Source organism: Haliotis rufescens, unplaced genomic scaffold, assembly GCF_023055435.1.
Source record: "Haliotis rufescens isolate VD_foot unplaced genomic scaffold, xgHalRufe1.0.p SCAF_1, whole genome shotgun sequence".
Classification (NCBI taxonomy): domain Eukaryota; kingdom Metazoa; phylum Mollusca; class Gastropoda; order Lepetellida; family Haliotidae; genus Haliotis; species Haliotis rufescens.
The window spans coordinates 79,019,284-79,047,219 of record NW_025963779.1 but is presented as its reverse complement, the minus strand read 5'-3'; the positions used below and the strand labels follow the sequence as shown (position 1 = coordinate 79,047,219).

Sequence of the window (27,936 nt, the reverse complement as noted above, 5' to 3'; positions counted from 1 at the left end):
AATGTAGTTTGTAGAAAATATTTAGTTAAAAAAATACCAGGAAATATTTTTATCTTGTAACATGTCAGTCTTTTCTAAGGGGATATTGCCACCTAGATATATGACATACTGTCTATCTCTCCTCACATCAGTGGAGAGCATGGCATGGTCGCTTTATGAAAGTTTTCATTCTTGTTCATTAATGTCCAACAAAATCACTTCTTTTGTCTGTTCACATTTTTTACTCAACAATGAATAATGGACAGTAATATGCTAGAAGCATTGTTCCATCATGAAATGACACAATGTATTGAGTGGAGGCAAATATTCCAAAAAAGATAATATTTTGCCTGAATTCAAGACATGTAGTGGCGACATGATATATATATAAATTAAAGGTTAATGAACAACATAATATGCATTGTATATTTTAAGTCTTTATTATTAAAAGAAGGTAGTAATGTTTCTTAGATATGAGATGAGGAAAAGAAACTGAAAAATATGATACACAGCAGTTGATATTGAAATGGCATATATTTCTCAAGAAAGTTTCTTCCATGCTTGGGACACTGCTTCTTCTGGACACTGCTTCTTCTGGACACTGCTTCTTCTGTGTTTGGGAAACTGCTTCTTCCATGTTTGGGACACTGCTTCTCCCGTGTTTGGGAAACTGCTTCTTCCATGCTTGAGACACTGCTTCTTCGGGACACTGCTTCTTCTGTGTTTGGGACACTGCTTCTTCTGTGTTTGGGACACTGCTTCTTCCATGCTTGGGACACTGCTTCTTCCATGCTTGGGACACTGTTTCTTCTGTGTTTGGGACACTGCTTCTTCCATGTTTGGGACACTGCTTCTTCTGTGTTTGGGACACTGCTTCTTCCATGTTTGGGACACTGCTTCTTCTGTGTTTGGGACACTGCTTCTTCTGTGTTTGGGACACTGCTTCTTCCATGCTTGGGACACTGCTTCTTCCATGCTTGGGACACTGTTTCTTCTGTGTTTGGGACACTGCTTCTTCCATGTTTGGGACACTGCTTCTTCTGTGTTTGGGACACTGCTTCTTCTGTGTTTGGGACACTGTTTCTTCCATGCTTGGGACACTGCTTCTTCCATGCTTGGGACACTGTTTCTTCTGTGTTTGGGACACTGCTTCTTCCATGTTTGGGACACTGCTTCTTCTGTGTTTGGGACACTGCTTCTTCTGTGTTTGGGACACTGCTTCTTCCATGCTTGGGACACTGCTTCTTCCATGCTTGGGACACTGCTTCTTCCATGCTTGGGACACTGCTTCTTCCATGCTTGATGCATTGCTTCTCTTAAATGTACAACACTGTTTCTTCCATACTTAGGATACTGTATCTTTCACGTTTATGACACTGCTTATTCCATGTTTGGGACACTGCTTCTTAAAGTTTAGACACTGCTTATTCCATGTTTGGAACACTGCTTCTTCCATATTTGGTGTTCTGTTGCTCATAAGTTTACAACACTGCTTATTCCATGTTTAGGACACTGCTTCTTCATGTTTAGACACTGATTCACTTCATGCTATGTGAGATACTCAGCAATTGTGGTAGTCCATTGACAGCTGTAGAAAGGCTAGCCCTAACACCTCATGTAGAAAATCATACTGCCCCTGTAACAGGAAAAACTGCTTCATTGGATAATTGATGGGAACTATTGTATACAGAACAATTGTTACATTATCGACTGATTATGGTTTTCTTTAGTTCTGTGGGAAGTCAGGGATTATTTCAGGAGACAAATTCTCAAGGAATAGCAATAAAGAAATTAGGATCATCAATTTCATATGCATGACAGAGTAGAATGTAAAAGAATATTATTGAACGAACCAAAGTTTGAACCATGTTCATACGCTGATATCTGAGCCTCTTCACACACTGGAACACATCCACCACACCCTCCGCCATTGCCTGGTTGATCAGATAGTCCAGAGCAATGAATGTTCCAGTTCTACCAATGCCTGCACTACAAAGATACAAATATCATCAGACTATTAGATACTGTTGGGGCGGTCGGGTAGCCTAGTGATTAAAGCGTTTACTCATCATGCCGAAGACCTGGGTTTGATTCCCGACATGGGTACAATGTGTGAAGCCCATTTCTGGTGTCCTCCACCGTGATATTGCTGGAATATTGCTAACAGTTGAGTAAAAACATACTCACTCATAAGATTCTGTTGAAACTTATTATCAAAGATATTAAAACATACAACAGCTTCAGCAACCCAATAAGTTATCTCTGACTTTTCACCCAACACCCGATACAAACTATGGTTACCCCACAGTATTTTTATTACGAAAATGTAAATTTTGCCTCGAATATCCTTTCATCCATACAACCAACCCCAACTAACTCTTGCTATGATTCTACTACAGTCATCTGTTTCCCACATTCCACCGTGGATGTTGGTGATATTACCTGCAGTGAACAATTATGGGGCCATCACCAAATGTTGTCTTGGTATGGTTATAGAAATCCAGAAGAGAATGGCTACTGTATGGCAGTCCGTGGTCAGGCCATGCCGTGAAGTGGTACTGGCAAATCTGGTGTCCATGTCCACCTCCCTGAAACGAGAATGTCGAAGATGTTATGTGATGGCCGTGTACTCAAACACACTGAAATGTGACATATTTGTACAGAATGTTTACTGTGGCAATATCAATCTGAATACGAGGGCATTTGAGAGAATACATGTCCAAGCTACTTTTCTTATTCATGCAATGTGAAAAATAAGATATTCAACAAGACAATATGCATTAATACCATATTCATCATTTTAAGCCGGTTCCATTTATACGTGTCGGAAAATGTTTATGTCAGTCTCAACTCAGTCGGTTGGCTTGGTTGTTGGGGGAGCAGATTGCCTTGGTACTGTGGTTTTACACATGTTGGTACAATGGCCACTCCTCCACCTTTCCTATGGTAAATGTCCTGTATACTGTTCGCTCTTTTACCTGTTTTATGGTCAATGTCCTTTCTATTACCTGTGCTATGGACAATGTCCTGACCGTGTAGTCCATCTCGCTCTCCTCCTGGACTGTCTGAACACAACACCCGCCATATTGCCGAGCCGCTCCCACATCCGGCCAGTACTTCACACACTTCAACTGGATAACCATGACACAAAATAGTCATACAGTCTGTTTTCATATTTCTGTATCTACAGAAACAACTTAGTAGATATGAATTGTGTAAATATTTAAAGTATGATAATGCAATGCCATTCAGATTGAGAATAAAATTGTCATGACTACAAAACATACCCTGTCATTTTCAAAAATGTTTGTCAACATTATTATTGCTGTGACCTCGTATTGAAGAACCATGTTCCAGAAGTCCGCTGTTGTCTCTTGCAGAGGTCCTGTTTCAAAGACACAATTAAAAAACAGTTCACTGGGACTATGGGTCTCTGTCAGAAGAAATATAATTGCGTCCAAATCAAATGAAAGAGACCAATTCAAGGAAAACTCAAAAACAACTTTAAAGTTACAGTGACGATCTCAGATCTTATCGAAAATGATGTAGTAAAATTAGGTATACATGTATCATATCTTTCCTGATTCATTAATTAGTAGCGTGAATTCAATTATTTTAATTACATACACAGTATCATCGTTAAGCTCATTGCAAAGACAAGAAATTGCTCTTGAAAGCAGCTATGGTAATATTTGGTCACACATTAACATGAACAAACTGTTCTCACCTTGTGTGGCTATGAAGAATCCAGATTTTCCGTATCCCTGTGAATAAAAATCAGTATATCCCTTTGAACAAACTGTACATAAACATACATAATATATATTTAGAAATGGCATTATGAAGATAGCCGAATTAACACGTCTAATGCGCCGCAAGTCGCTGTGTATAGCCGCGTCCTTTTGGGTTCGGGGCGGTCGGGTAGCCCAGTGGTTAAAGCGTTCGCTCGTCACGCCGAAGACCCGGGTTCGATTACCGACATGGGTACAATCTGTGAAGCCCATTTCTGATGTCCCTCGCCCTGATATTGCTGGAATATTGCTAAAAGCGGCGTAAAACCATACTCACTCACTCACTCACTTTTGGGTACGCCAGCAACCTATGATCATGGGTTCGAATCTCGATTAGTCCCGATTATGTTTCTAGGTTTGTCAGAACCATACCAGTTCTACTGGGTTCCCCCAAAGTGGCAGAGGTCTGAGACCTGCCCCACTTCAGACCTCCCACATCAAGCAGACACCCCGTGATATAACTGGAATATTGTTCAAAGCGGAGTTGAACAGAATTCGCTCACTATAAGCTGACGAAAAGTTGAAATTCCAAATTCAAACACATGTTATATACATCCCTAATAAGGTAAGGAATTCATTTTGCACTCACCATTAGATACGATTGGAACATGAATGGTATTTAAAGGTGAACAAACATAATCAAAAAGTTAAAAATGCGTTCTATGTGTGTTGTGACTGAAGATGCAACAGTGTTGGTAAACTGTGAGCCAACATTTAACTCTAGGCACTGCATCAGCATAGCTTGTATACGTTCTCAGTTCTCTCCTGAAGGAATGAGTGAATGCCGTTATGCCTAGTTTGCAATAGTCAAGTCATACCACGGTGGTAAATAATGGGATCTTACTGCATGAGAAACAATAACGTCATCAGAGCAAGATGTTAAACTTTACTTACATTAATGTGGCTAGCGTTGATGTAATCACTAGCCCTGTTACTGTTCCGGAGAATTACCCGACAGTGATCGTCTGAAACGAATAAAGGCATTAATTTGCAAAAAAAATTAAAATAAAAATAAAAACAAACAAACAAAAAACAGTAGCGGCAATATGGCTAGATCATTCAAATAGGAATATTTATTTGCTAATCGCAAGACACAGAGCTGAACAGCCTTTTACTGTGAGGAACATCAAACATGGGTATGTATCCTTGTTAGAGATCAACTGTTAAAAATACTTCCACACAATTTTCGACATTGGTATGTATACATACACGGGTGCATGTTCTTGAATCTGTTCTGTGACAGGTTGACGGGCCTCTTAGCGTCCAAACACATTGCAAGCTCGCCTTTTGGTAGTTCCTGCAACAATAACGCACAGTTTTGAACAGTTTTCTCCTGCGATTATAATACAATAAACTTTAAATCATTCGTCCAAACTTTACACATCGAATTTACACATGATTTTCTACCATTCTGCTTTCAAGAATATATTCACCGCCATTGCAGACATTATCAAATGATATTTTAACAAGGATATGACTGATATGTGTATGCATGTAACTAACTTCAAACTGCTGTATGAACCCATCATGAAGCCTCATTCCGTGTAGGTATTCCATGAAATATCGCCAGTCCACTGCTGTTGTCTCGAGTCTAGGGGAACCCATCCCAACCTTTCCGCCACATGCTGGAGTCTTTGATTCACCCTCAAATGTCTCGTTCTTACAGTCATCTCTAACTAGCTGCAATCCTCCAGGTGATCGGAAGGTCTCTGATCCACCTCGTTGATGATCATAATATACGCTGAATCTCGGTATAGAAATACTCTTATCACTGTCTTTCCTTCGTATATGGTTGACGTTGGCATATCTGGCATCTTCATAGTTGTTCTGTCCAGTTCTGGAACATCCGATGGAGCTTCTTGACTGGTCTGATACATCGCGCCCATCACTTGTGCTGCTTCTATCGCGTCCCTCTTTGGGGGTGACCATGTGCTCCCTCTGCTGACCCCTGCTACGTTGTTGATGGTCGAGACGACACTGAGACACAGTCCTGCCGTTAGTAACACAGGGGCGATGGTGGCTTGTGTTGGTGTCATTGTTCAGTGTGTATGGCTTGACGCTGTTTCTCATATTACTGGATTTATCTAGAGCGAGGATTTCTTTCTGTGTTAAGCATGGTAAGATGTTGTTCTTTTCGTCGTATAGCGTCAGTCTTTTTGATCCGTAATAAAAATCTGAAAGATTCAATATGATTTAGTATGAAGATTATGCTATTATTAATTTTTTTTTAAATTTCACAGTTTACGAACATTATGCTGGCATCTGTCTCTCATTTGGAGAGTGTCCGCGCTTGGCTGTGTGCTTGTTTGAGATATGTACGTGTTTCGTTTAGTTGAATGAACACATGCAACTGCCCGTGTCTTACGTGTGGAGCCACAGGTGGCTCAGTGGTCTAATACGCCGCAATTAGCTGTACAGAGTTGCATCCCTTGGGTGCACCAGGAACCTGTAATCATGGATTCGAATCCTAGATTCGGCCTGATTATGATTCTTGGTTTGTCAGCACAATAACGTGCTAATGAGTTTAGACAGTGAATTATATGTGTAAGATCTGCATCACTTCGGGATCTAGTTGACACGCTGAAATTCTATTGAAAGCGGTGTTATGCAATTCACACTCACTCACTTACCCGAATTAACGCCGAATTCTTTGTTAATAGGATCAAATGAATCTGCCGAGGTTCTTCTTTTGCTTAACCATTTCAAACAGCACTGCAAGAGTTGCCCTTCGTCGTTCTCCCTTACTTGTCTCGTTCTGGAAAGACAAGTTACACATGAAAACGAAAGACAGAACGAGCGAACGGATGCAACCAGGAAGAGTAGTCGCTGAAACAAAGATATTTGTATAATGCTCACGAATCAGCTCATCCCCCGTTCTGCAACAATGTAGAAACTTTGTTAAGAATGTAAAGCTGACTTTAATGAGTGAGTTCTGTTTTACGCCGCTTTGAACAATATTTCAGGTATATCACGGCGTGTCAGCTGGTATGGGTGGGAACCCTAAAGTTATGAGGTTTTAGTGAATACCACTTTGAGGAAACCCAAGAGTACGGGTATTGGACTGACAAACCAAGAAACAATCAGGGTGAATCTGGGATTTTTAGTCAAGGGGACGCAATTTTGTATGGATGATTTGTCTTGGATGATTTAGCCATCCGTGTCCCTTTGTCATGAAGTATAACATAAATATGATCAGGGACATTTTACAATAAGGAAGTATGTAGTCGTTATGGGACAATGGCTGACTCACATGTAGCAAACACTCGCGTAGATCAGGTAACAGACAAGGAAACCAACTGCCATCACAAGTACGGTCATCAAGGTATGGAACACAGCTGTTCTGGTAGGTTCTGTAACAGATATTTGTATTAAGTTGAGTAACATTAGAGTTGACCGTGGGAATTGAAGTCCTTTAATATATAAGTATTTAACTAATCCGGGGTAGAATGGGTCTTCTGCGACCCATGCTTGCCGTGAAAGGCGGCTATGCTTGTCGTAAGAGGCGACTAACGGGATCGGGTGGTCAGGCTCGCTGACTTGGTTGATGCATGTCATCGTATCGAAATTGCGTGATCGATGCTCATGATATTGTCTAGATTTTTTACAGACCGCCGATTTTAAACAACAAACAAACAAACAAACACTATACAATTATCGTATATTTTAGGAGAGACCAACGTGATGCAGGTCAAAGGCGTTTACCACTTGTGACGCCACGGGCACCTGTACGGCGTTGACATGGATCGTAGTCAGGGCGAATCTTACATTCGCGCCACGATCCGAGGATCTTGGCACGCCTAGGGGACGTAACTCTGCTTGCGAATTGTACCTTACCTTTACAATTCTCCCCAGTCCAGCCCGGAACACACCTGTTGCACGTACCACTCTTCTGGTCACACGTGCTGCAATGTTTTGAACATCTAAAGGAACAGTTGTTACCATGGTAACTTGATATGCAGCCAGACACACATGTACCGGATATATTGCATTTTCTCTCTAAACAATTCACGCTACAGTTTCTCTCGCAATGCCGTCCATAAGTGCCCTTTGTACAGTCCATGCATGATCCCGACGATCTGTTACATCTGAGACAGGCTCCACCACAGGGGCGTTCACAATACTTCCCCCAGAAGCCAGCGCTACATCCGATGGAACATTTTATTCCAGATCGGTTATGACATTGGCCTTCCATACAGTTCCTGCTACAGGTTTGGTCACATGACCTTCCATACATCGTGGGAGTACAGCCCAATGAACATTTACCGGTTGATTGGTCACATACAGATGATTGACAGCCACTATTGCACGAGACATTGCAATGATCACCATAGTATCCTTCTTTACAGCCATCTATACATCTACCGTCATTAAACCTACATTTACCTTTGCAGTTGTCACAAACAATACACTTCTGTCCGTATCGTCCGTCTTTACACCCAGTGCAATTGTCTACATGTTGTAGACAGCTCGTGCACTGTTTGGGACACGTTTTCTTACAGGTGTTACCTTGAAATCCCACGGTGCAGTTGTAACACTTTCCGTTCTGGTGACATCTCCCGTCAAGACAGTTCACAGAACAAGACCGGTCACAGTACTTCCCATAGAACCCAGATTTACATCCATCGTCACATTCTCCACTAATCGTCTTACACTTCTGATTACAATTCTTTGGGCAAGCATCTTCACACTTCTCTCCAAAGGTGCCGTTCTTGCAGCCAAGGTAACAGGTCCCATCCTTGAAACATCTACCTAGGGAGCAATTACTGATACAACTCTCACTGCACGATGGGCCATACCAGGGCGAAGCTTGAAAATAGTTACTTGTGTTCACACACCCGTATTTACAGGTCCCAGTAGAGTAGTTACAATATCCCATCATGCAGTGCTGGTTACAGGTCATGTTGCAGCTGCCTTCTCCATAAAACCCCCGTTTACACGTCACACAACTTGAATTTTCACAGTTGTCTTCATGGTTACTCCATGTGCCGGCGGTAGAAGGAAGAAGCTTTTCGGTACCTACAATTATCGTAAAGCATCAAATATTAATATGAAATATGTAGCACAAGCCCTAGTAGCTCAAGCACCTACAATCCTATCCTGAGTTGTAAGTAGAGCGACAAATCCCTTTCCATATTCAATAGAAATCTCTGCATAAAGCAAAGGCGATTGTACGATTCCGATTATATAACAAGCATGTGTTTATGAATCCAAATCAAATAGTGATGGTACCAGGTGTTCGCGAAAAGGCGTGCGTATCCTGCCCCACAGGTTGCACCCGTCACAAACACATGCAATGGCAAGTCAATTGGTTACCCGAAAAAAACCGGGAACATATGGTACAAGTCAAAATAGGGAAATGCATCGGATATCATTTTTGTCACTGATGCGTCAAATTTGGAAATATCCTCCACATGACTACCATAAAACCTAAAAGTTTTACTGAGGCCTTGATAGTTTTAACCTTGATCAAAGAACTGATCAAGAGTGGTATGGCGCTCTTTGAAATCTTGGTAGAAAAAGCATGCTCGATTGTATCGCAAACGATGTAATTTGGTTTTGAACAAGAACTGTGATGTCATCAGAAAATAGTGAACTTGGACCAGTTGACAAGTATTACCATAGGAGAGAAAAACAAACATTAAGTCGCATCTGAATTTCCCCGAAAACATGGCATCAAATGCAAAGAATCAGCTAGAATTTAAAACAATAGTGAGGGAGGGAGTTGGGTTTAACACCGCTTTTAACAGTATTCCAGTTATATCAAGGCGTGTCAGCTTAATGTGGGAGGAAAGCCCGAAGGGATGCAGGCCTCAGACGTTTACCACTTCGGTGAAACCCACGAGCGCGGGTAAGGTGCTGACAAACCTAGAAACATAATCGGGGCTAACCTGGATTCGAACCCACAATCATAGGTTTCTGACGTGCCCAAGGGACGCAACTCTGCACAGCGAATCGCTGCGCCTTAGACGACTGAGCCACCCGTGCCCCCTTAAAACAATAACAGTAAATGTGAACAAAGTGGTACTGACCGATTACCATGATGAGATCCTCCTTGAAGTACAGGATAAGAACCAGCACCATCCCAAACTGTAGGTTTATGAAAACGTGTAGATAAAAACTATTTTTTTTATGACGAACATGAAAATGCACTAAACATATCTGATGTATGAAATGGTAAATGAAAAGGAAATAATAACTTGCCGAATTTATGTACTCCTGAACAATAAGGATATTAATTATAAGATGTTAAACGATCTTCACATTTCACATCATGTTTCTACCCCGAATGGTGTAATTTTTATACCTGCCCCCATGTTAGTCAGCTTTAGGTAAATATGTATATATACCATTCCGCTCGGGACATAAATTTGATATGAAATGCGAAGGTAGACTAATAGCCTATAAGTTAGGACGGTGAAATATGTAATTATGACGATGTGTATGTATCGGTATTGTTGTTAGTTGTATGTTACAATTTTTTTACATGTAAAAGTATGCATCCACATACTCCATACATACACCACCACCCCCTATCGACCCAATCACCTTCCACGTCCTAAATATTACCCCCACTCCTACACAATCCACATACTAGTATATTATCGTACATCATTGCTACTGCTTTATAAAATGATATATTATAACTAAAATAAATTAGAATACAATAAAAATATAACATAGATTAAAATAGATTAATTAAATGAGGAAAAAGCCTAAATAAAAGAGTATTGCTGCTAATAATAAAAAGATGAAATGAAACATAAAAAGAAAAGGGTTATAACATATTGCATTAAAATGAGCCTTTGAAAGGCATTTAGAAGTGATACACACAAGGAAGAGAACTGATGGATGTCAACTTCTTTATTATGAGGAACACAACGTTTCGGAGTATATACTAAACCTTTCATCGTGTGAATGATCTGACGAAGGAGTAAGTATATACTCCGAAACGTTGTGATCCTCATAATAAAGAACTTGACATCCATAAATTCTCTTCCGTATGCATTAAAATGATATACAAAAGCCTACATGAATTATAAAATGATACAAATGAACAAATAACTGCCAAATTCCCACATTAATGTGCTGTTATGGCAAGAGGGACCTCAAGTGGGAAAATGTAATATATTATATCAAGGGGCAGCATTAAGGATGAAGACATACACAGAAGATCTCCACATATTCGACACTTACCTGCTGCCTAGAGGACATTCTGTATCGTTCTGCAGGCTCCTGCACTGTGAGGCATTGATACAAGGCTGGAGTGTGAGGCACTGATACAAGGCTGTACTTTAGGGTACTGATACAACACTGAGGATTGTGCGTTGAAAACAGGATGTGTGACGCATCACATTACGTTAGAGACTGTCTACAATAGGTTTCGTTTTCCCGGTATCTCGCTCCCCACGTAGTGTACCGCTCGCTCTGCGTAGTAAAATAATTTCAAAGGCCCAGCCGCGTGGGCTGTACTCATGCACAGATGTTAGAAACATATTAAGTTGCAAATTTTGCTTGTCGGGTTATCAGGTGCAACCAGTGCGCCATGAAATACACCCTTCAAAAAAAGAAATGCACAGGTAGTGCAAAAAATTCCGGTATATAAATTGGATAGATGTTATAGGAAAATGTTGGTGGCCTGATATTCGACACACGGTGCGTCAAAACGCAGCCATTGTCGATTTGCAATGTCTTAAACGGCATTGTTTTCACACTTGTTCAAAAACGTCATGGAGGAAAACAGTAAAGCCAAATGCACGGGCAAGTTATGGCATTCGTAACTCGTTGTAGTGGCTATAAAAAGGCAAGCATAAGCCAAGAATTTGTCATTCAATTGTCAACATTTTTCATGTTCGAAAATGCCGAGACTCAACGCTGCCGATCGGAACATCGCCATAGGACGTATCCAAAGAGGGGAATCGCAGTCTTCTCTTTCCCGCCACTTCAACGTCCACCACGTCCCGCCTTTGTGACCGATACACACAGTTCAATTCGACTACAGACCGTCCGAGAACCGGACGACCACGAGCTACCGCCCCAACTTGGAATTTAAGAAACTGGAAACGAGTGTGGTTAAGCGATAAATCACGATTTCTTCTTCAACGGCGAGATGGAAGACAACGTGTTTATCGTCGTCGTGAATTCGACAAATTCGGTGGCGGTAGTGTCATTCGGTGTCGGGGGCAATATCCTACACCACGAGATCTGAATTGATTGTGGTTCAGGGACATTTGACAGCAAATCGCTACATGAATCAAATTCTTCAACCCCACCTTCTTCTCTTCCAATCATTTACCGCCAGAGGGAGCTGTTTCAACAGGACAACGCCCCACCGCACACAGCTCCTGTCACGGTTGACTACCTTTATAATGCCAACATCAACGTTTTGCCCTGGCCGTCGAGATCTCAGGATCTCAACCCAATCGAACACTTCTGGGATGAACTCGATCGACGTGTACGTCAACGCCAGAACACGCCACAGACACTTCCATAACTGGCCAACGCGTTACAATCAGAATGGCGCAGAATGGCGCAGAATTCCGCAGGACAGAATTCGTACATTTATCCAGTCAGTGCAGAGGAGATGCAGAGCCGTGATTGCTGCCCGGGGCGGTCACACGAGATACTGAGTTCAGCGCCACCTAGAGGCCTTATGTGACATGACAATGAACAATTTTCAATGCCTTTGTACAACGACAAAATTTCATATTTGTATCTATGATATTTAAATGAAATTTATCGACTTTAGGTACAATACATTTAGTAAAAATCTACCTGTGCGTTTCATTTTATGAAGAGTGTACTTTACAAGTTCATACAGTTATTGGAATGTCAGGTGTTACTGGCAAACAAAGTAGATACAGCACAAGACGATGGACAAAGTACGACGCAGGCTAAGCCAGGCTGTGGAACAATCCAACTTGACACGTGGATTGATGATTGTCCTCTTTCATTCACGAGAGCCTTTCATTCAATGTTATGTTATGATTTACACATGTCTCCTCCTTAAACTTTTATATGAATGTTAAACAACCTTTTCTTCATGGTGCTGATGGTGGTGCGTGTGGTGCGTGTGGTACGTGTCTGCGTGGTGGGGGGAGGAGAGAGAGTTGCGTCCTTCATGCGTACTCGTCGGTTTTCCCATTGTGGTAAACGACATAAGGCTTGCTTTACTTCCAGCTTACCTCCAGCTTACCTCCCTGATAAAGATGGCACGTCGTGGTGTAACTGAAACACTGTTTAAAGCGGCGTTAAACCCAATAGTTATAGTTTTCACTTATAGTTTTCTTCCCTGATCAAATGAAAAAAAACATGTCAAATAAATCAGGGAGGGCAGTTTCATACCGTCAGCAGTAATGCAGCAATACCACGACCACAGAGACATGCTTAGTAAAGAAACTTCAATGACAATCGGTGTGAAACCAAACTTCAACCCGCGCGTTATGCGTAATTATACTACTATAATAAGAATAATCCGACCGTTTCCTGGTCACGACATCACGGTCACATTGTAACACCAGACTAGGTCAATAGTAATACCGATTAACGAGGGTAGTATGCAATATGCATTGCTGCTACCAAAACCTGCCGTTGCATTCTCAAACGGAGAAAATATATTTTGTACATCAACCATGTCATTCTTTTAAAATGGTAATATAAATATATATAAATAAAACGTGTCTGTCGTTCCAATCCATGAGCATCGATCCACGCAATTGGGATACGATGACATGTATCAACCAGGTCAGCGAACCTGACCACCCGATCCCGTTAGTCGCCTCATGCGATAAGCAGAGTCGCGGCAAGCATGGGTTGCTGAAGACCAATCTTACCCGTTTCTTCGGACTGGGTTTACTTCAGCCTGTAGGATATTGGTTAAGGGGACTGAGATTACTTCAGGCTATAGGATAGCGGTTACGTAGACTGAGTTTACTTCAGGCTGTAGGACATAGGTCCTGGGGACTGAGTTTACTTCAGCCTGTAGGATAGATGTCAGGGGGACTTAGTTTACTTCAGCCTGTAGGACATAGGTCCTGGGGACTGAGTTTACTTCAGCCTGTAGGATAGATGTCTGGGGGACTGAGTTTACTTCAGCCTGTAGGATAGATGTCAGGGGGACTGAGTTTACTTCAGCCTGTAGGATAGATGTCAGGGGGACTGAGTTTACTTCAGCCTGTAGGATAGATGTCAGGGGGACTGAGTTTACTTCAGCCTGTAGGATAGATGTCAGGGGGACTGAGTTTACTTCAGCCTGTAGGATAGATGTCAGGGGGACTGAGTTTACTTCAGCCTGTAGGATAGATGTCAGGGGGACTGAGTTAACTTCAGCCTGTAGGATAGATGTCACGGGGACTGAGTTTACTTCAGCCTGTAGGATAGATGTCAGGGGGACTGAGTTTACTTCAGCCTGTAGGATAGATGTCAGGGGGACTGAGTTTACTTCAGCCTGTAGGATAGATGTCAGGGGGACTGAGTTTACTTCAGCCTGTAGGATAGATGCCAGGGGGACTGAGTTTACTTCAGCCTGTAGGATAGATGTCAGGGGGACTGAGTTTACTTCAGCCTGTAGGATAGATGTCACGGGGACTGATTTTACTTCAGCCTGTAGGATAGAGGTCACGGGGACTGAGTTTACTTCAGCCTGTAGGATAGATGTCACGGGGACTGATTTTACTTCAGCCTGTAGGATAGAGGTCACGGGGACTGATTTTACTTCAGCCTGTAGGATAGAGGTCACGGGGACTGAGTTTACTTCAGCCTGTAGGATAGAGGTCACGGGGACTGAGTTTACTTCAGCCTGTAGGATAGAGGTCACGGGGACTGAGTTTACTTCAGCCTGTAGGATAGAGGTCACGGGGACTGAGTTTACTTCAGCCTGTAGGATACAGGTCACGGTGACTGAGTTTACTGCATGATGTAGGATACAGGTCACGGTGACTGAGTTTACTGCATGATGTAGGATAGAGGTCACGGGGACTGACGCATGGATAAAATGATCTCAAAGGTTCTGATCGTCATGACCCCGGACATCGAATACAGTTCTGTGTACCAATACCAGTGACCGGGATAGTGTAATGCAAATACTTGAATATCGGTCCTGACTTAAGTAAATGCGGACATATCATACAGGTAACTGTGTCTTTTTTTGCGTTATGAAACTCGTTGTGACATTATATTTATTCAAAATATAGTTATATATACTGTAACGCATAGTTAAACTTGGTTAACTCAAGTCACTTGGACCTAGTACCTACTTGTCGAGTAATTCTCAGTTCGAACAACCTGAGTACTTATACCAGACCACAGTGCCCACGTGGATTCAACCAGGACCATGACGTTGCATTGAGTTTCTGACTCGTTCTGCAGTCGCAGCAAGCAGCTGACTTACGAGAGTGAGAGTGAGTGACTTCAACGCAACCTTTAGCAATGTCACAAGGAGGAACAACAGAGAAGTTATCCATTGTACCCACCTGGGTGGGTGTACTGACTCCGAGCAGACAAGTCCTTGTTTTAGACCCTTAATGGCAAGCGCCGGCAAGGTAACAACAAGTACCATATTTTAAAGTCTTTTGGTTTGACGCGGCCGGGGATCGAAGCCAAGACCGTCCATTCTCCAGAGGCGGCCATGGAGGCTGTCTAGTGGAAGGGAAAACAACATACCTCAATACAAAAGAGAACAAGTTTATTTGGACTGATGACTATGTACATACTATACACAAGGAAACAAGGAACAATTCGTAGATTCACAAGCCAAATGTAACTGCAATAAGTAAACTCTGGACGTGTACGCGGGAAAGACGGACACACAATATTACAATGCTGGGTAGAGCACTTCACAGGGTGGACACAACATTACAATGCTGAGTACACACCGCACGGGCTAGATACTTCTTCACGTGACATCTTGACACCTTGGGTTATCTTCAGTTGACCTCAGTTCAGGACTCATTGACTGTAAAGCCAGCGCCAACACGTCGTGCAGTAGCTCATACTCACCCTGGGCAAAAATGTTCATAAATGTTGAACGTTTGGACAAATTTTACGCCACATTATTTTTTTTCTTATCCTTTTTCTTTTTTTATTCATCTCAGCAGGTACAGTATATATATACACGTCATGTCAATAAAATTGTGGTACATGGTATTCAAGAAGTGCAATCTTTTCATACATATGAATTATATATATATCCCCGTTTTAAACACACCCAAGGGAGGCAACTCCACACAGCGAATTGCGGCACCTGAGACGATAAAGCCACGTGTGCCCCTTTATCATGAACAGTTTGTTCGTTTTATTTGTTTGTTGTTTAACGCCGCATTCAGCAATGTTCCAGCCATATGACGGCAGTCTGTAAATAATCAAGTCTCGACCAGAGAATCTAATGATTGGCATCATGAGCATCGATCCACGCAATTGGGATACCATGCCATGCATCAACCACGTCAGCGAGCCTGACCACCCGAACCCGTTAGTCTCCTTTCATCATGAAAAGAATCAAAAAGTACATTGCATCACTATACCTGGTGGTGAATCATATTCATACGCTGGTATCTAAGTTTCTTTACACACTCGAAAACGTCAACAACACCCTCCGCTGAGGCCTGGTCCAGCAAATAGTCCAGAGCAATGAAGGTCCCCGTTCTCCCGACTCCGGTACTGAAAACACATCAACTCTACAACGTGTATACACTAAGGGCTGTTCAAACAGGGAAATAGCTCAGTAGCTCAGTAGTAAATCCACAGCTTCAAGATTCAAGTGAACATTAAAGAACCAATTGCCTAACGTGACATTAGTCAGAACGTAAGGCATCATGGTTCGTGGTTATCATTCATAGGTATAGTTAGAGACGACCATTTGATACTCTTGGGGGTCCCTGGGGTCTTATCGAAGAAAAGATTGTCCCAGAAAATGCTTGAAAATAATAATTTTGCTTCAGATTTTTGGTAAGAAAGTAGATTGTCTGTAATAAAACCATTTGTGCAAGGTGTTTTTAAAAAAATATAATTATTTAGACTCATATATCTAATAAAACAAATGTCTGGTTTTACGGATGGAACTGAAAAAAACATGTGGTCGACAAAATCGTAGCAGTTCCCCCTTCCCCCCCCCCCCCCCCCCCCCCCCCCCCCCCCCCCCCCCCCCAAGAATATTAAATGGTCGGTCCCCTATCTACCTGCAGTGCACAACGACGGACCCAGCACAATGCGCCACCTTCACCTCCGTGTAGAAGTTGAGGAGAGACTGTGTGTCCACTGGTTGGCCGTAGTCAGGCCAAGCTGTGTACTGGTAGTGGGTCAACATGTTGGGGTCCTTGCCATGCTGCCAATGTTAGAGGTAGGAGAGATCACCTACTAGTATTTGGATTAAGATGTATTTCTAAGATGTTCGAGTATACAAGTAGACTCTACCCGCGGTCTGGTACCAATTTCTGCCTTGTTCCATTTTAACTGATGCCACGGGAGCAACTTGTGATTGTGCGTGTTTAATTCGGGGTTAATTAGCTTCTATGCAAAGTGCTGTCTGTGGGACTTGAATCCCAATTTCTTGGGCTAGTCCCCCATTACCTTAATACTATACAAAGTGATATCCACTCCACTCTAAATAGAAGTTCTATTGTATTAGACGTTCCAGATTGACGTGGAATGTGAGCACCAAAAGGACTGTCTAACAAATATTTCACTTAGGCTCAACCCAAGAAACGGACACTGAACTTAAAGATCACGAACCCTGGACCAACCTGTCCCGCTACTACAAGCGACGCAACTTTGCACAGTGAATAACCGGGAAAATATAGAGTAAATAAACATGTAGGAGCATCGAACCTTATTGCTGTAACATCCTCTTAGGGATGTTTTAAAAGTTGAACAACAATCAGAAATAAAGCACTCCAAAAGACCCGTCCTTTCTTTATACGACCTTGTGTACCTTCGATATGGAAAATGTCCTGACAGTGTAGTCCGCTCTTGTCACTTCCTTGTCATTCTTGACACGCAAGTCGTCATATTGGTCAAAACACTCAAGATCTGGCCAGTACTGACTACACATCACCTGTCAGACAAATACACGTTAGATTTCTAACATATGTTACAACCGCCTCCATGCGGATAGAGTCTGGTCGGAGAGCGGAAGGTCGTTGGATTGATCCCCTTGCCGCGTCTTACCAAAGGATGCTAAAGGATGGTACATCTACGTCGTGATATAAGTGCAATAAAAATTGAACCCCATTTCACCTCACCAATGACTTGTTACAGTCGTTAAGAATCACACAGATCCCTTCCTTAAAACCGAGGTGCTGTCACACACAGTGATAATAGTTATTTAGACATTGTTCACAAAGGGTCCGGAATGCGAAAGAGCTTGTTTCTTCCTGAAGGAAGAACATGCCACCAAACAATAAAAGATGTTGTTACCAGGAGACACATTTATATTTGTGTCCAGCATCAAACTATGAAAACTGCAAAATTCAGATACCTACGTCACAAAGACTTACCCTGCCGTTTTCATGGAAGTTTGTCAACATGACGACGGTACTAGCCCCAGCTTGGAGTACCATGTTCCAAAAATCTGGTTTTGTATCCAACAATGGTCCTGTTGAATATAAGTTCAACAACACTGTACACATTCAGTAGCTGAACGATTCTCTTGTATTCCTTTTAAATGATCTTATAAGAGAAAACACACTGTCCCATGTTTATCACATGCACAATACATCATACAATCTTGTCAGCATCGAGTGATCAGTATTTAGACAGAAGCATTACGCCAGGTTCTGAACTACTAAAAAAACCATGAGCAATAAAACAATAGGACAATAAACAAAACTACAAATGAGAATTGCTTATCAACATTCATATCAAGTGTATTTACAAACAAGGATAAATGAAAACATGGAATGAGCCCAAAGCTGACATATTTACTCCGTCGTCTAACCAATCATTAACGACTTAGCATTACGCAGTGTTATTCGAGAGCGTTATATGTGGTGTTATACGAGTGTGGTTTATGTGGTGTTATACGAGTGTGTTATATGTAATGCTATGCTAACTACGGGTACCATTCATTTCTAAGTTTCTAAAGTTCGAGATATTACTGTACTAACACTTCTACTAACATTTATAAGGCTTATTTAATGACGCCATATTCCATCCTACAGGGACACATACTAACCTTGGGAAGCAATGAAGAAACGCCGTTTTCCATAGCCCTGAAACATTAAACATTGATTAAACATCTCTTATATACACATATCATCTTCGTCGCTTTTTCTTCAGAATCTATATAATTAGTTCAGCTGTTTATATGGGTTTTTTTTAGTTTTATGCAAACATATAACGTTATATTGTATGTGAAAGTTTGGAATGTTGAACTTTGTTGTGTAAAGGAAAGCATTGTTCTGATGGAGAGATTAATGTAACAAGTATTTCAATATGAAAAGAAAAACATCCCTTTTCATAAACGTGAAAGTTGCACTTGTCTTTCAAATATCAGTGGCTCATTAGTCACTGTTATAGTTGGTTGAGAACAATGGTATTCCTTGGTTGACAAAAGAACAAAGGCTGGTTTCAGTTTCAGTGTCGTGTTGTTGGATTCACAGTAACGGGGAAGGAGACGTGTGTCTAGTCCGCCGTTAGTCTGCACCATCACTATTGCACATACCTCAGGAAGCAACCATTTGATTTTCGGCGGGGGGGGGGGGGGGGGGGGGGGGGGGGTTGTCTATAAACAGTATGTATTTTATTATTGAGAAGTCTTATTCACAGCTACTTTCGTTTGTCCTCCACAACTTCTGTTACCTGACCAAGACCAAGACCTGAGAAAGGGGTCTTGTCAGCCTTGGTCGGTTCATCTCATGGGAGAAGGAAAACTGTCCAAGACAACAAGGAGGAGGAAGAAAGAAACTCAAGAAGCCAGCTCTTATGTTGGGATGCTGGAATGTTTGCACCATGACGGTAGAGTTGTCAGGGGACCTCCTAACTCTGAGGACTGCTAGTGGACATCACCATGCTATCTGGAGCTGATCAAACCAGAAAGCATGGCGTCGTCTTTGCTGTCAAGGACTCAATGCTCAGAATGATGGAGTCTGGCAAGAATGGAATGGAGAGGCTTCTGACCCTCCGACTCGTCACATCCAACGGGCCTCATCAGCGTGTTTAGGATAGGATCATCCAAGGTGTATAGCACTGCACCAAGAAAGACATCGGTCCAACTAAAAGCAAACGATGTCCATGAAATCTGCAACAGGCACTGCAATTTGAGTGACCCCAATTAACTGAGGTAACCACTTTTCTGGCAACCAGGGTTGACTAGATTCAACCTTAGTTAACCAGCCTTAATCAAGGGGAACTTTGCTCATCACCCACAATAAAACCCATAAAATGCAACCTTGGTTCAAATGATGGCTGCTTGGATAAGGAGAATCTCAACAGCCATTGCCATAACACACAACTGTGACAGGTTGACAAGTGTTTCATTGCTTGACAAAGCTGCAATTGTTCCTTTTCTAGTCCTAGTTAATTTAAAACAAGAAAACTTAAACTGACGTGTAGAACGTCAAACCCAGATAAAAAATAATCATCAAAGTTGCATTATTGATTCTTAAGTATTATCTATATCAACAATCGAAACATAAATTTCCCTGACACATGTCAGAATACATATTTACTATCAATACCTTGTTAATTTATTTATAAAAATTCTTTTCTTCATGAATGAATAAATAAATGAAACTAATTAGCTTAAAGATGACGTCACTTGGAGCCTGCTAACCAGAATCACGCATCCCAGGGTTTCAGTAGGTATGGTCAACTTAGGACAACAGAAGTTAACATGAGCAAACATTGGTCAACCAAGGTTAACTTCGGTTCACTTGGGACATCCAGGGTTTTGAAATCGACCACAAACAGATGTAGAGATGGGTTGAGCTCTACTCACAACACAACATCTCTGACTCTGCCCTGGGAGCCATTTAGTGCCTGCCAGTAATGAAGGAGGAGGAGGAACTGAGCATGGTCATCGAATGGCTGTTTTTCTGGTTAGCGCTCGAAATGGATGGGATACCTCCAGAGGCCATCAACTGCGGAAAGGGTCTCCTTCTAAGCCACCTGTATGAACTTCCGTGTCAGTGTTGGGAAGAGGGAGTGGTGACCCATGGCATCATAGACTGCAACATCGCCACCTTAAGCTTGTATTTCAGCCTACAGCGATCGCCATTAACGCCATGAACTGGAGGTCGTGAATGAGTTCACCTATCTTGGCTCCACCTTGACACATAATCTGTCCTTCAGACTGACGAAGAGAGTGTGGTAGAAAGGCAGACAACACACACTAAAATTGTTGACTACAGAGCTTGCCTCTAAAGCACATTCTCAGTGAGCCTTAAACCCTCTCCTCCAGACAAGAAAAGAATGTCAATGCCTTCTACATGAGCAGCCTGAGGCGCATCCTCGGAATTACCTTGAGTGACCCAGTTTTTTTTCATGGCACGGTCCTAATTTTCTTCTCCCTGCTCCAACAACACCCACTCCATTGGCTCGGACAAGTCTGTCGCATGCAGGACAGGACAAGGCCGAAGAGGACCTCTTGTATGGTAAGTATCAAACAAAAGGGCATCTTTGAATACGTCTGCAAATGGGACGTGAGCTCACTGGACGTTAAGAGGTGTGAGGAACTCGCTGAAGAAATGAAACGAGTGTCTAAAGAATACAGTTCGATCTTTTTATTTATTTAAAACAACTAATAGAGCATCTGCTTATGTTGAAAAAAATAATTGAGTAGTCAGCTCCTTGACTCTACTTTGCTTTGGATTTTCTTCAACATCAATTGGTGTTTGAAATACAAATAGAAAGGAAAAGAAAAACCAATGAAGGTATTTAAATTGATTTTACATGGTCCAGTAGTTATTTCACTTTCTGACATGCTGGGAACATTATTTTACAGGCACAGCAGGAAGTAAAAAGTGTTTCAATATATGTTCAGAATTTAAGTAGGCTGATAAAACAAGCGCCTTAGTTACAGTTCACACTGAAATAATGAACGAAGAGTTGTACACTTGAAGTCTTTAACAGCAGACAGGGTGTACCAATGATACACAATAATGACACGTAGAAATAAAGTAAGGGCAAGTCGGGATGTTCGACAAAGTTGCGTTTCATAAAGCTCCAGTAATATGAACTCTCTCTTCCTTTTACTCTTACTCACACATACACGCAAACATACATGCTACAAGCTCTCCACCCATGTCTGTAGGTCGAGTGTGTCATACATTCAGTTGTACAGCTGTACATACATTTATGAAACTGGCGTTGATGTAGTCCTTCCCTCTCTCACAGTCCCCAGTTTGCAGCTTCACGCGCGAATGATCATCTAAAAATGATACAATGTATCCATGACAATAATGACATCATCAACAATCATGAATGTTTGCTCATAACAGTTGTAACATCGCTGATAAATAGGTTACGCTTTAGCAATTTTATAAATATAATACGAAAGAATTTCGCTCTTTCATGGCTGCATTTAAAAGCTTGTATTGATGAAGCACACAATATACTTACAGGGAAGTATGTTCACGTATCTGTTCTTAGGGAGGTTCGTTGTTGTCTTGCTCTCCCAACATACGGCAAGCTCCCCAGCCGGCAGCCCCTGAAGAAATAACATAAACAAGAGGACATTGAACAAAAGCATCCTGAAGAGGAGTGAGTGAGTGAGTGAGAGAGAGAGAGAGAGAGAGAGAGAGAGAGAGAGAGAGAGAGAGAGAGTGAGTGAGTGAGTGAGTGAGTTGGGTTTAACGCCGCTTTTAACATTATTCCAGTTATATCACGGCGTTTCAGCTTAATGTGGGAAGAAAGCCCAAAGTGATGCAGGTCCTAGACGTTTACCACTTTGGTGAAACCCACGAGCCCGGGTATGGTGCTGACAAACCTAGAAACATAATCGGGGTGAACTGGGATTCGAACCCACAATCATAGGTTTCTCGCGTGTCCAGGGGACGCAACTCTGCACAGCGAATCGCGGCGCCTTAGACGACTGGGCCACCCGTGCCCCCTCCTGAAGAGGATAGTGTCACGATCAGATAGGTTACCACCAAACTCAACAACTACAAAACAGCTCATTTGTGACATAATGGCGATAAATGCTATGCAAATACTATTAAAGGGGAAGTGTACACGCAAAAGTTACTTTCTTTCTTTTTCTAAACAAAACGCAATTTTAGAATTAGTTAGTATCTGTGTTTGAAAATATACACTCTTTTTTTCACAGTGAAAGTAGGAAGCTCACAATAGTGTGAAAATGATATGCCGTTATGAGGCCTTCGTTTTTCGAGCTAAACAGGCCTGAGTTATCCCCCTTAGATTATGACGTAATTGGTGCCAATTCAACTGGGTCCCTGTCTATTCTCAACGCAAAAGATATCAAGTACCAGTTTGCGGTAAAACAACATGGCCTACGACACACTCCGGCGCAGTGGTGACTCAGCATAACACTATGCTAGCTGGCATCTGAGAAGCAAGAATCACACAACTGTACCTACACCACGTGAAGCGGCTCTAACAAAGCATGATGACGTCATAATGTTTATCAATTGGCACCAATGACGTCATATTGCAAGGGGCATAAGCCATGGTGTTTTTGTTATGGAAATAGAACACTTGGTAAATGTGAAAAATATAAATAGCTTTAATGCGAAAACTATGTTGATTAATTGTGATATTTTTATATTTTTGTCTATGACACTTCTAGGTTTACACTTTTAATGTGGAAAAAATACAAGAAATATAGGTTCATTTCCGTGTGAACTTGCCCTTTAAGCTATCGTCAATGAAGTATTAGCTACCTCGATATCAGTTACAGCCTTATATTGTGCTTCTATCAATCATTTATGGATGACTAATGGTGATTCAGAAGTAAAATATCCCTTTTGGAATAACAGTATCTGTGCAATCCGTACTTTGAACTGTTTGTAAAATCCACTTTGTCGTTTCAATCCGAGCACATAGTCACTGAACGATTGGCAGTCAAATTGTGTTTGGTTGGATTTGTCTTCCCGAATATTCACAATGGATGACGATATGCGTGCAGCAGAAGACCTGTCCAGGTCCGTTGATGTTGTAGCAGAGGACACTCTTCCACAGATATCATTACACTGTGGTCCTACATCAGAAGTACCGTTATCTCCAGCTCCAGTCAGATACAGAGCTATTTCCTCATCCCCTGTATTGATGGGCTCTGACTCTTCATCTAGATTGAACGATAAAAGGATAGTGTCATTAAAGGGAACCACGATATTCATATATCCTCTACATGAAACTTGCATTTCACACTTTAAATACGCCTTTTACCTCTGTAAACTTGCGCAGGCCAAGGATAAAACTGACATCTGTTAATTAGGTATTCATTTTCTAATAACACTAGATGCCGCAGGGAAAGTCCTGCAGCATTAATAAGTCTCAACAAAGTCACAAAAAGCATCCCTTACATGCGTATGATGCTTGTCTGGGTGTTATATCAAAAGAATAATTTGTTGGTTTGGTATTCTTACAACATCGGCAACAACCTTTGTTGCTCTTTTCTTGTCCTCGAGGCGTCCTGCATGTGGAAACGTGACAATCAGAAATATACATCAAGATTGGATACAAACAGTTCTAAGAGCATCATGTCATAAATCTTCTATTTGTCAATTCCATTTTAAAATTTTATGTTTGTATTCTGCACGTCCTGTAATCAATTGGAAAATGAGCGATTAGCCTTCATTTGCCGAAATAAAATGTAAACATGAAGGCAAAGATTATTGCATGCATAATTTGATTTTATAGGTAAAATAGCATTAGCATTTCTAGAAATATGGCTCCCAATGATAAGTGAGCGCTTGAAACAAGCCACAAACATGAGTGAGTGAGTATGTTTTTACGCAATATTCCAGCAATTTCACGGCGAATACCGGCTACCCGACCGCCCCGCTACAAACATGAGGAAATATCTAAGTTTACTGCTTGCCGCAGGATACAGAACGTACCTGCACTTCACAGCAAGAAGAATGATAGTAAACACAACCGACACCAGAAGGAGGGACATCAGTGCATAAAACACAACCGTCTTAGTTGAACCTGGTAATAATAAACAACACAAACTAATATATTTGTGATTTTCACAGAATTACTTTGAGGCATTTTTTACGAAAGTTTTTCCCATTTTGAGAGTACAATACACGTTCCTCACCTTCACACTGCTCCCCGGTCCAACCAGTGACACATTTGGAGCAGGTCCCACTCTTCTGGTCACATGTACTGCAATGTTTTGAACATCTAAAGGAACAGTTGTTACCATGGAAACTTGATCTGCAGCCAAACACACATGTTCCGGTAATATTGCATTTTCTCTCTAAACAATTCACGCTACAGTTTCTCTCGCAGTGGCGTCCATAAGTGCCCTTAGTACAGTCCATGCATGATCCTGACGATCTGTTACATCTGGGACAGGCTCCACCACAGGGTCGTTCACAATACTTCCCCCAGAAGCCAGCACGACATCCAATGGAACATTCTATTCCAGATCGGTTATGACATTGGCCTTCCATGCAGTTCCTGCTACAGATTTGGTCGCATGACTTTCCATACATCGTGGGAGTACAGCCCAGTGAACACTCACCGGTTGATTGGTCACATACAGATGATTGACAGCCATTGTTGCACGAGACATTGCAATGATGACCATAGTAACCTTCTTTACAGCCATCTGTACATCTACCGTCATTAAACCTACATTTACCTTTGCAGTTGTCACAAACAATACACTTCTGTCCGTATCGTCCGTCTTTACACCCAGTGCAATTGTCTACATGTTGCAGACAGCTCGCGCACTGTTTGGGACACGTTTCGTTACAGGTGTCACCTTGAAATCCCTCGGTGCAGTTGTAACACTTTCCGTTCTGGTGACATCTCCCGCCAAGACAGTTCACAGAACAAGACCGGTCACAGTACTTCCCATAGAACCCAGATTTACATCCATCGTCACATTCTCCACTAATCTTCTTACACTTCTGATTACAATTCTTTGGGCAAGCATCTTCACACTTCTCTCCAAAGGTGCCGTTCTTGCAGCCAAGGTAACAGGTCCCATCCCTGAAACATCTACCTGGGGAGCAATTACTGATACAACTCTCACTGCACGATGGGCCATACCAGGGCGAAGTTAGCGAATAGTTGGTCGTGTCCACACACCCGTATTTACAGGCCCCAGTGGAGGAGGTACAATATCCCAGCAGGCAGTGCTGGTTACAGGTCATGTTGCAGCTGCCTTGTCCATAAAATCCCCGTTTACACGTCACACAGCTTGAATCTTCACAGTTGTCTTCATGGTTACTCCATGCGCCGGCAGAGTGCGCAGAAGGAAGAAGCTGTGTGGTACCTACAATTATCGTAAAGCATCAAATATTAAAATGAAACATGTAGCACAAGCCCCAGTAGCTCAAGCACCTACAATCCTATCAGTGAGCCTAGTAAAACAATCCAATTAGAACAGGAATATTGATGCCATTGTCGTGTATGGAAAAGACGTATATGCAGAAACTAGGTTGATTCAAAGTGTTAAATGGCAACTTCTGTAAGCATGTGATTGCACACTGTTACCACCGATCCTCAGTTTTGTCATACACAAGCATTGGGTCATGGCGAGCTATTCACAGTTAACCCCACAGGGGATACCTTAGTAAGCTCTAGTGCCGCCGTTATATAGCTGGCATTTGGCTGAGTGCGGCGTTTACCGACACACAACACAAAGTAAGCTCTCGTAACAGTGATTGTAAGCGTGAAAGAGAATAGTCTGAGGCGAACAAGTCTTAACAAAACAATAATTACATCATTCGATCTCCCCTGACAACAGCCATTTAATCTAAGTTTGCTAACATATACTATCAAATCCACTTATTTCCCCGTAACCTACAATGACTGCCGACATGCTCAAGGTAGTGACTTGATGTGAATAATATTACTCACTGACTGCATTCGGAATGTTCTCCTTGACGGACGTACTCAACACAAACATCAGCACCCATCCCCTGAGCTGTAATAGTTCAAGAGACTCTGAATGAAAAACGAGCATCTACCAAACATAAAAATACACAATCCCCGTTTACACCTGATGTAGTCTGTACACGCATATGGACCCATGCGCTCTCAGGGAGTCATGGACGTGGGGGCACCGCTCTTCACAGCCATTGTCAGGCTACGACTGTCTTAAGTTAAAGTCGTTACGGTAACATTAAGAGCGCTTTGTGGAACGGATCTCCGTAACATTTGAAATGGAGTTTTACATTCATAATCCAGATAAACGATAACACCGGTGTATTGTGCAAAGGACACTAAGCGCCAAAAGACATCGACATAAACTTCAGACAACCCGAATTCTGGAGGTGGATTTACTGACGGAAATATACAAATGGAATTGATTGGATGTGTCATTAATTTGTTTTGCTTAACATGATCTACAAAAATACTTTGGTAGTTGTTGCGCATCGCCTGGTTTTTTATATGTCTTTGAATCTTTATAACACACACCATTGGACAAGACGGTTGCGTACATACCGATGAAGGCATTGCTGTAAATGCAGCAGCGTGATGTGAAGATGTTAGCCTGCGACTTGCTAAAGTTGCATGTGCCTCACAGGTTCTTTCGAGTTAGCAAAGATGGAAAAATCTGAAATAGGAATGAATGTATAGCTTTACCTGTGAAAGTACGCATGTACCAGTAACGAGTTTGTTCCTATGCTGTTATCAGTCATACACAGGTACCAGTAACGAGTAATTTGTCTGTGCTGCTATCATCCACACAGGTCAGTAACGAGTAATATGCCCATGCTGCTATCAAGTAATATGAGTATAAAGAATAATCAAGCAAGTAATAAGTAACATTTGTATTTCACAAAAGAAGAATGGTCATAACTGACACAACTACTTATGTGATCTGTTCAGCTACGTTTGAACTGAATATGGAAGGTTTGATCAGTTATACCAATGCAAAATATCATGATCTTCTGTGATGCATAACACTGAAATTGAAAAGGTATTCCAGCATATTTCTTACTCACAAGTGTGTCCCTGGCCGTCATAAAACCTCCCGTGGCTCACCTCGCACCTTGCCCGGACAGTGTGTGTGGCTTGTGGTGATTATGTT

At 41.9% G+C, this 27,936-nt stretch overlaps 2 protein-coding genes across 2 annotated transcripts; both read right to left on the bottom strand.

Moving 5' to 3' along the window:
• Window positions 1–421: 421 nt before the first annotated feature.
• Window positions 422–1,812, bottom strand: LOC124143792. Its single transcript, XM_048401609.1, has 2 exons — window positions 1,254–1,812; window positions 422–1,138 (listed from the first exon to the last, which is right to left on the bottom strand). Exons 1-2 carry the CDS (start codon window positions 1,274–1,276, stop codon window positions 520–522), a joined length of 642 nt encoding a protein of 213 aa, XP_048257566.1. The 5' UTR covers window positions 1,277–1,812; the 3' UTR covers window positions 422–519.
• Window positions 1,099–27,912, bottom strand: LOC124143810. The gene is made up of 29 exons (XM_048381184.1): window positions 27,851–27,912; window positions 27,348–27,459; window positions 26,760–26,826; window positions 24,985–26,172; window positions 24,782–24,872; window positions 24,245–24,354; window positions 23,717–24,006; window positions 22,323–22,410; window positions 22,055–22,131; window positions 18,937–18,973; window positions 18,260–18,357; window positions 17,695–17,817; window positions 16,943–17,088; window positions 16,289–16,424; window positions 15,665–15,765; window positions 10,965–11,124; window positions 9,800–9,857; window positions 7,605–8,786; window positions 7,021–7,120; window positions 6,401–6,525; window positions 5,274–5,944; window positions 4,980–5,067; window positions 4,665–4,735; window positions 3,707–3,743; window positions 3,267–3,364; window positions 2,988–3,110; window positions 2,422–2,567; window positions 1,833–1,968; window positions 1,099–1,615 (listed from the first exon to the last, which is right to left on the bottom strand). The coding sequence occupies exons 2-29, from the start codon at window positions 27,357–27,359 to the stop codon at window positions 1,541–1,543; spliced, it is 5,634 nt and encodes a 1,877-aa protein (XP_048237141.1). The 5' UTR covers window positions 27,360–27,459; window positions 27,851–27,912; the 3' UTR covers window positions 1,099–1,540.
• Between the last annotated feature and the right edge of the window lie 24 nt (window positions 27,913–27,936).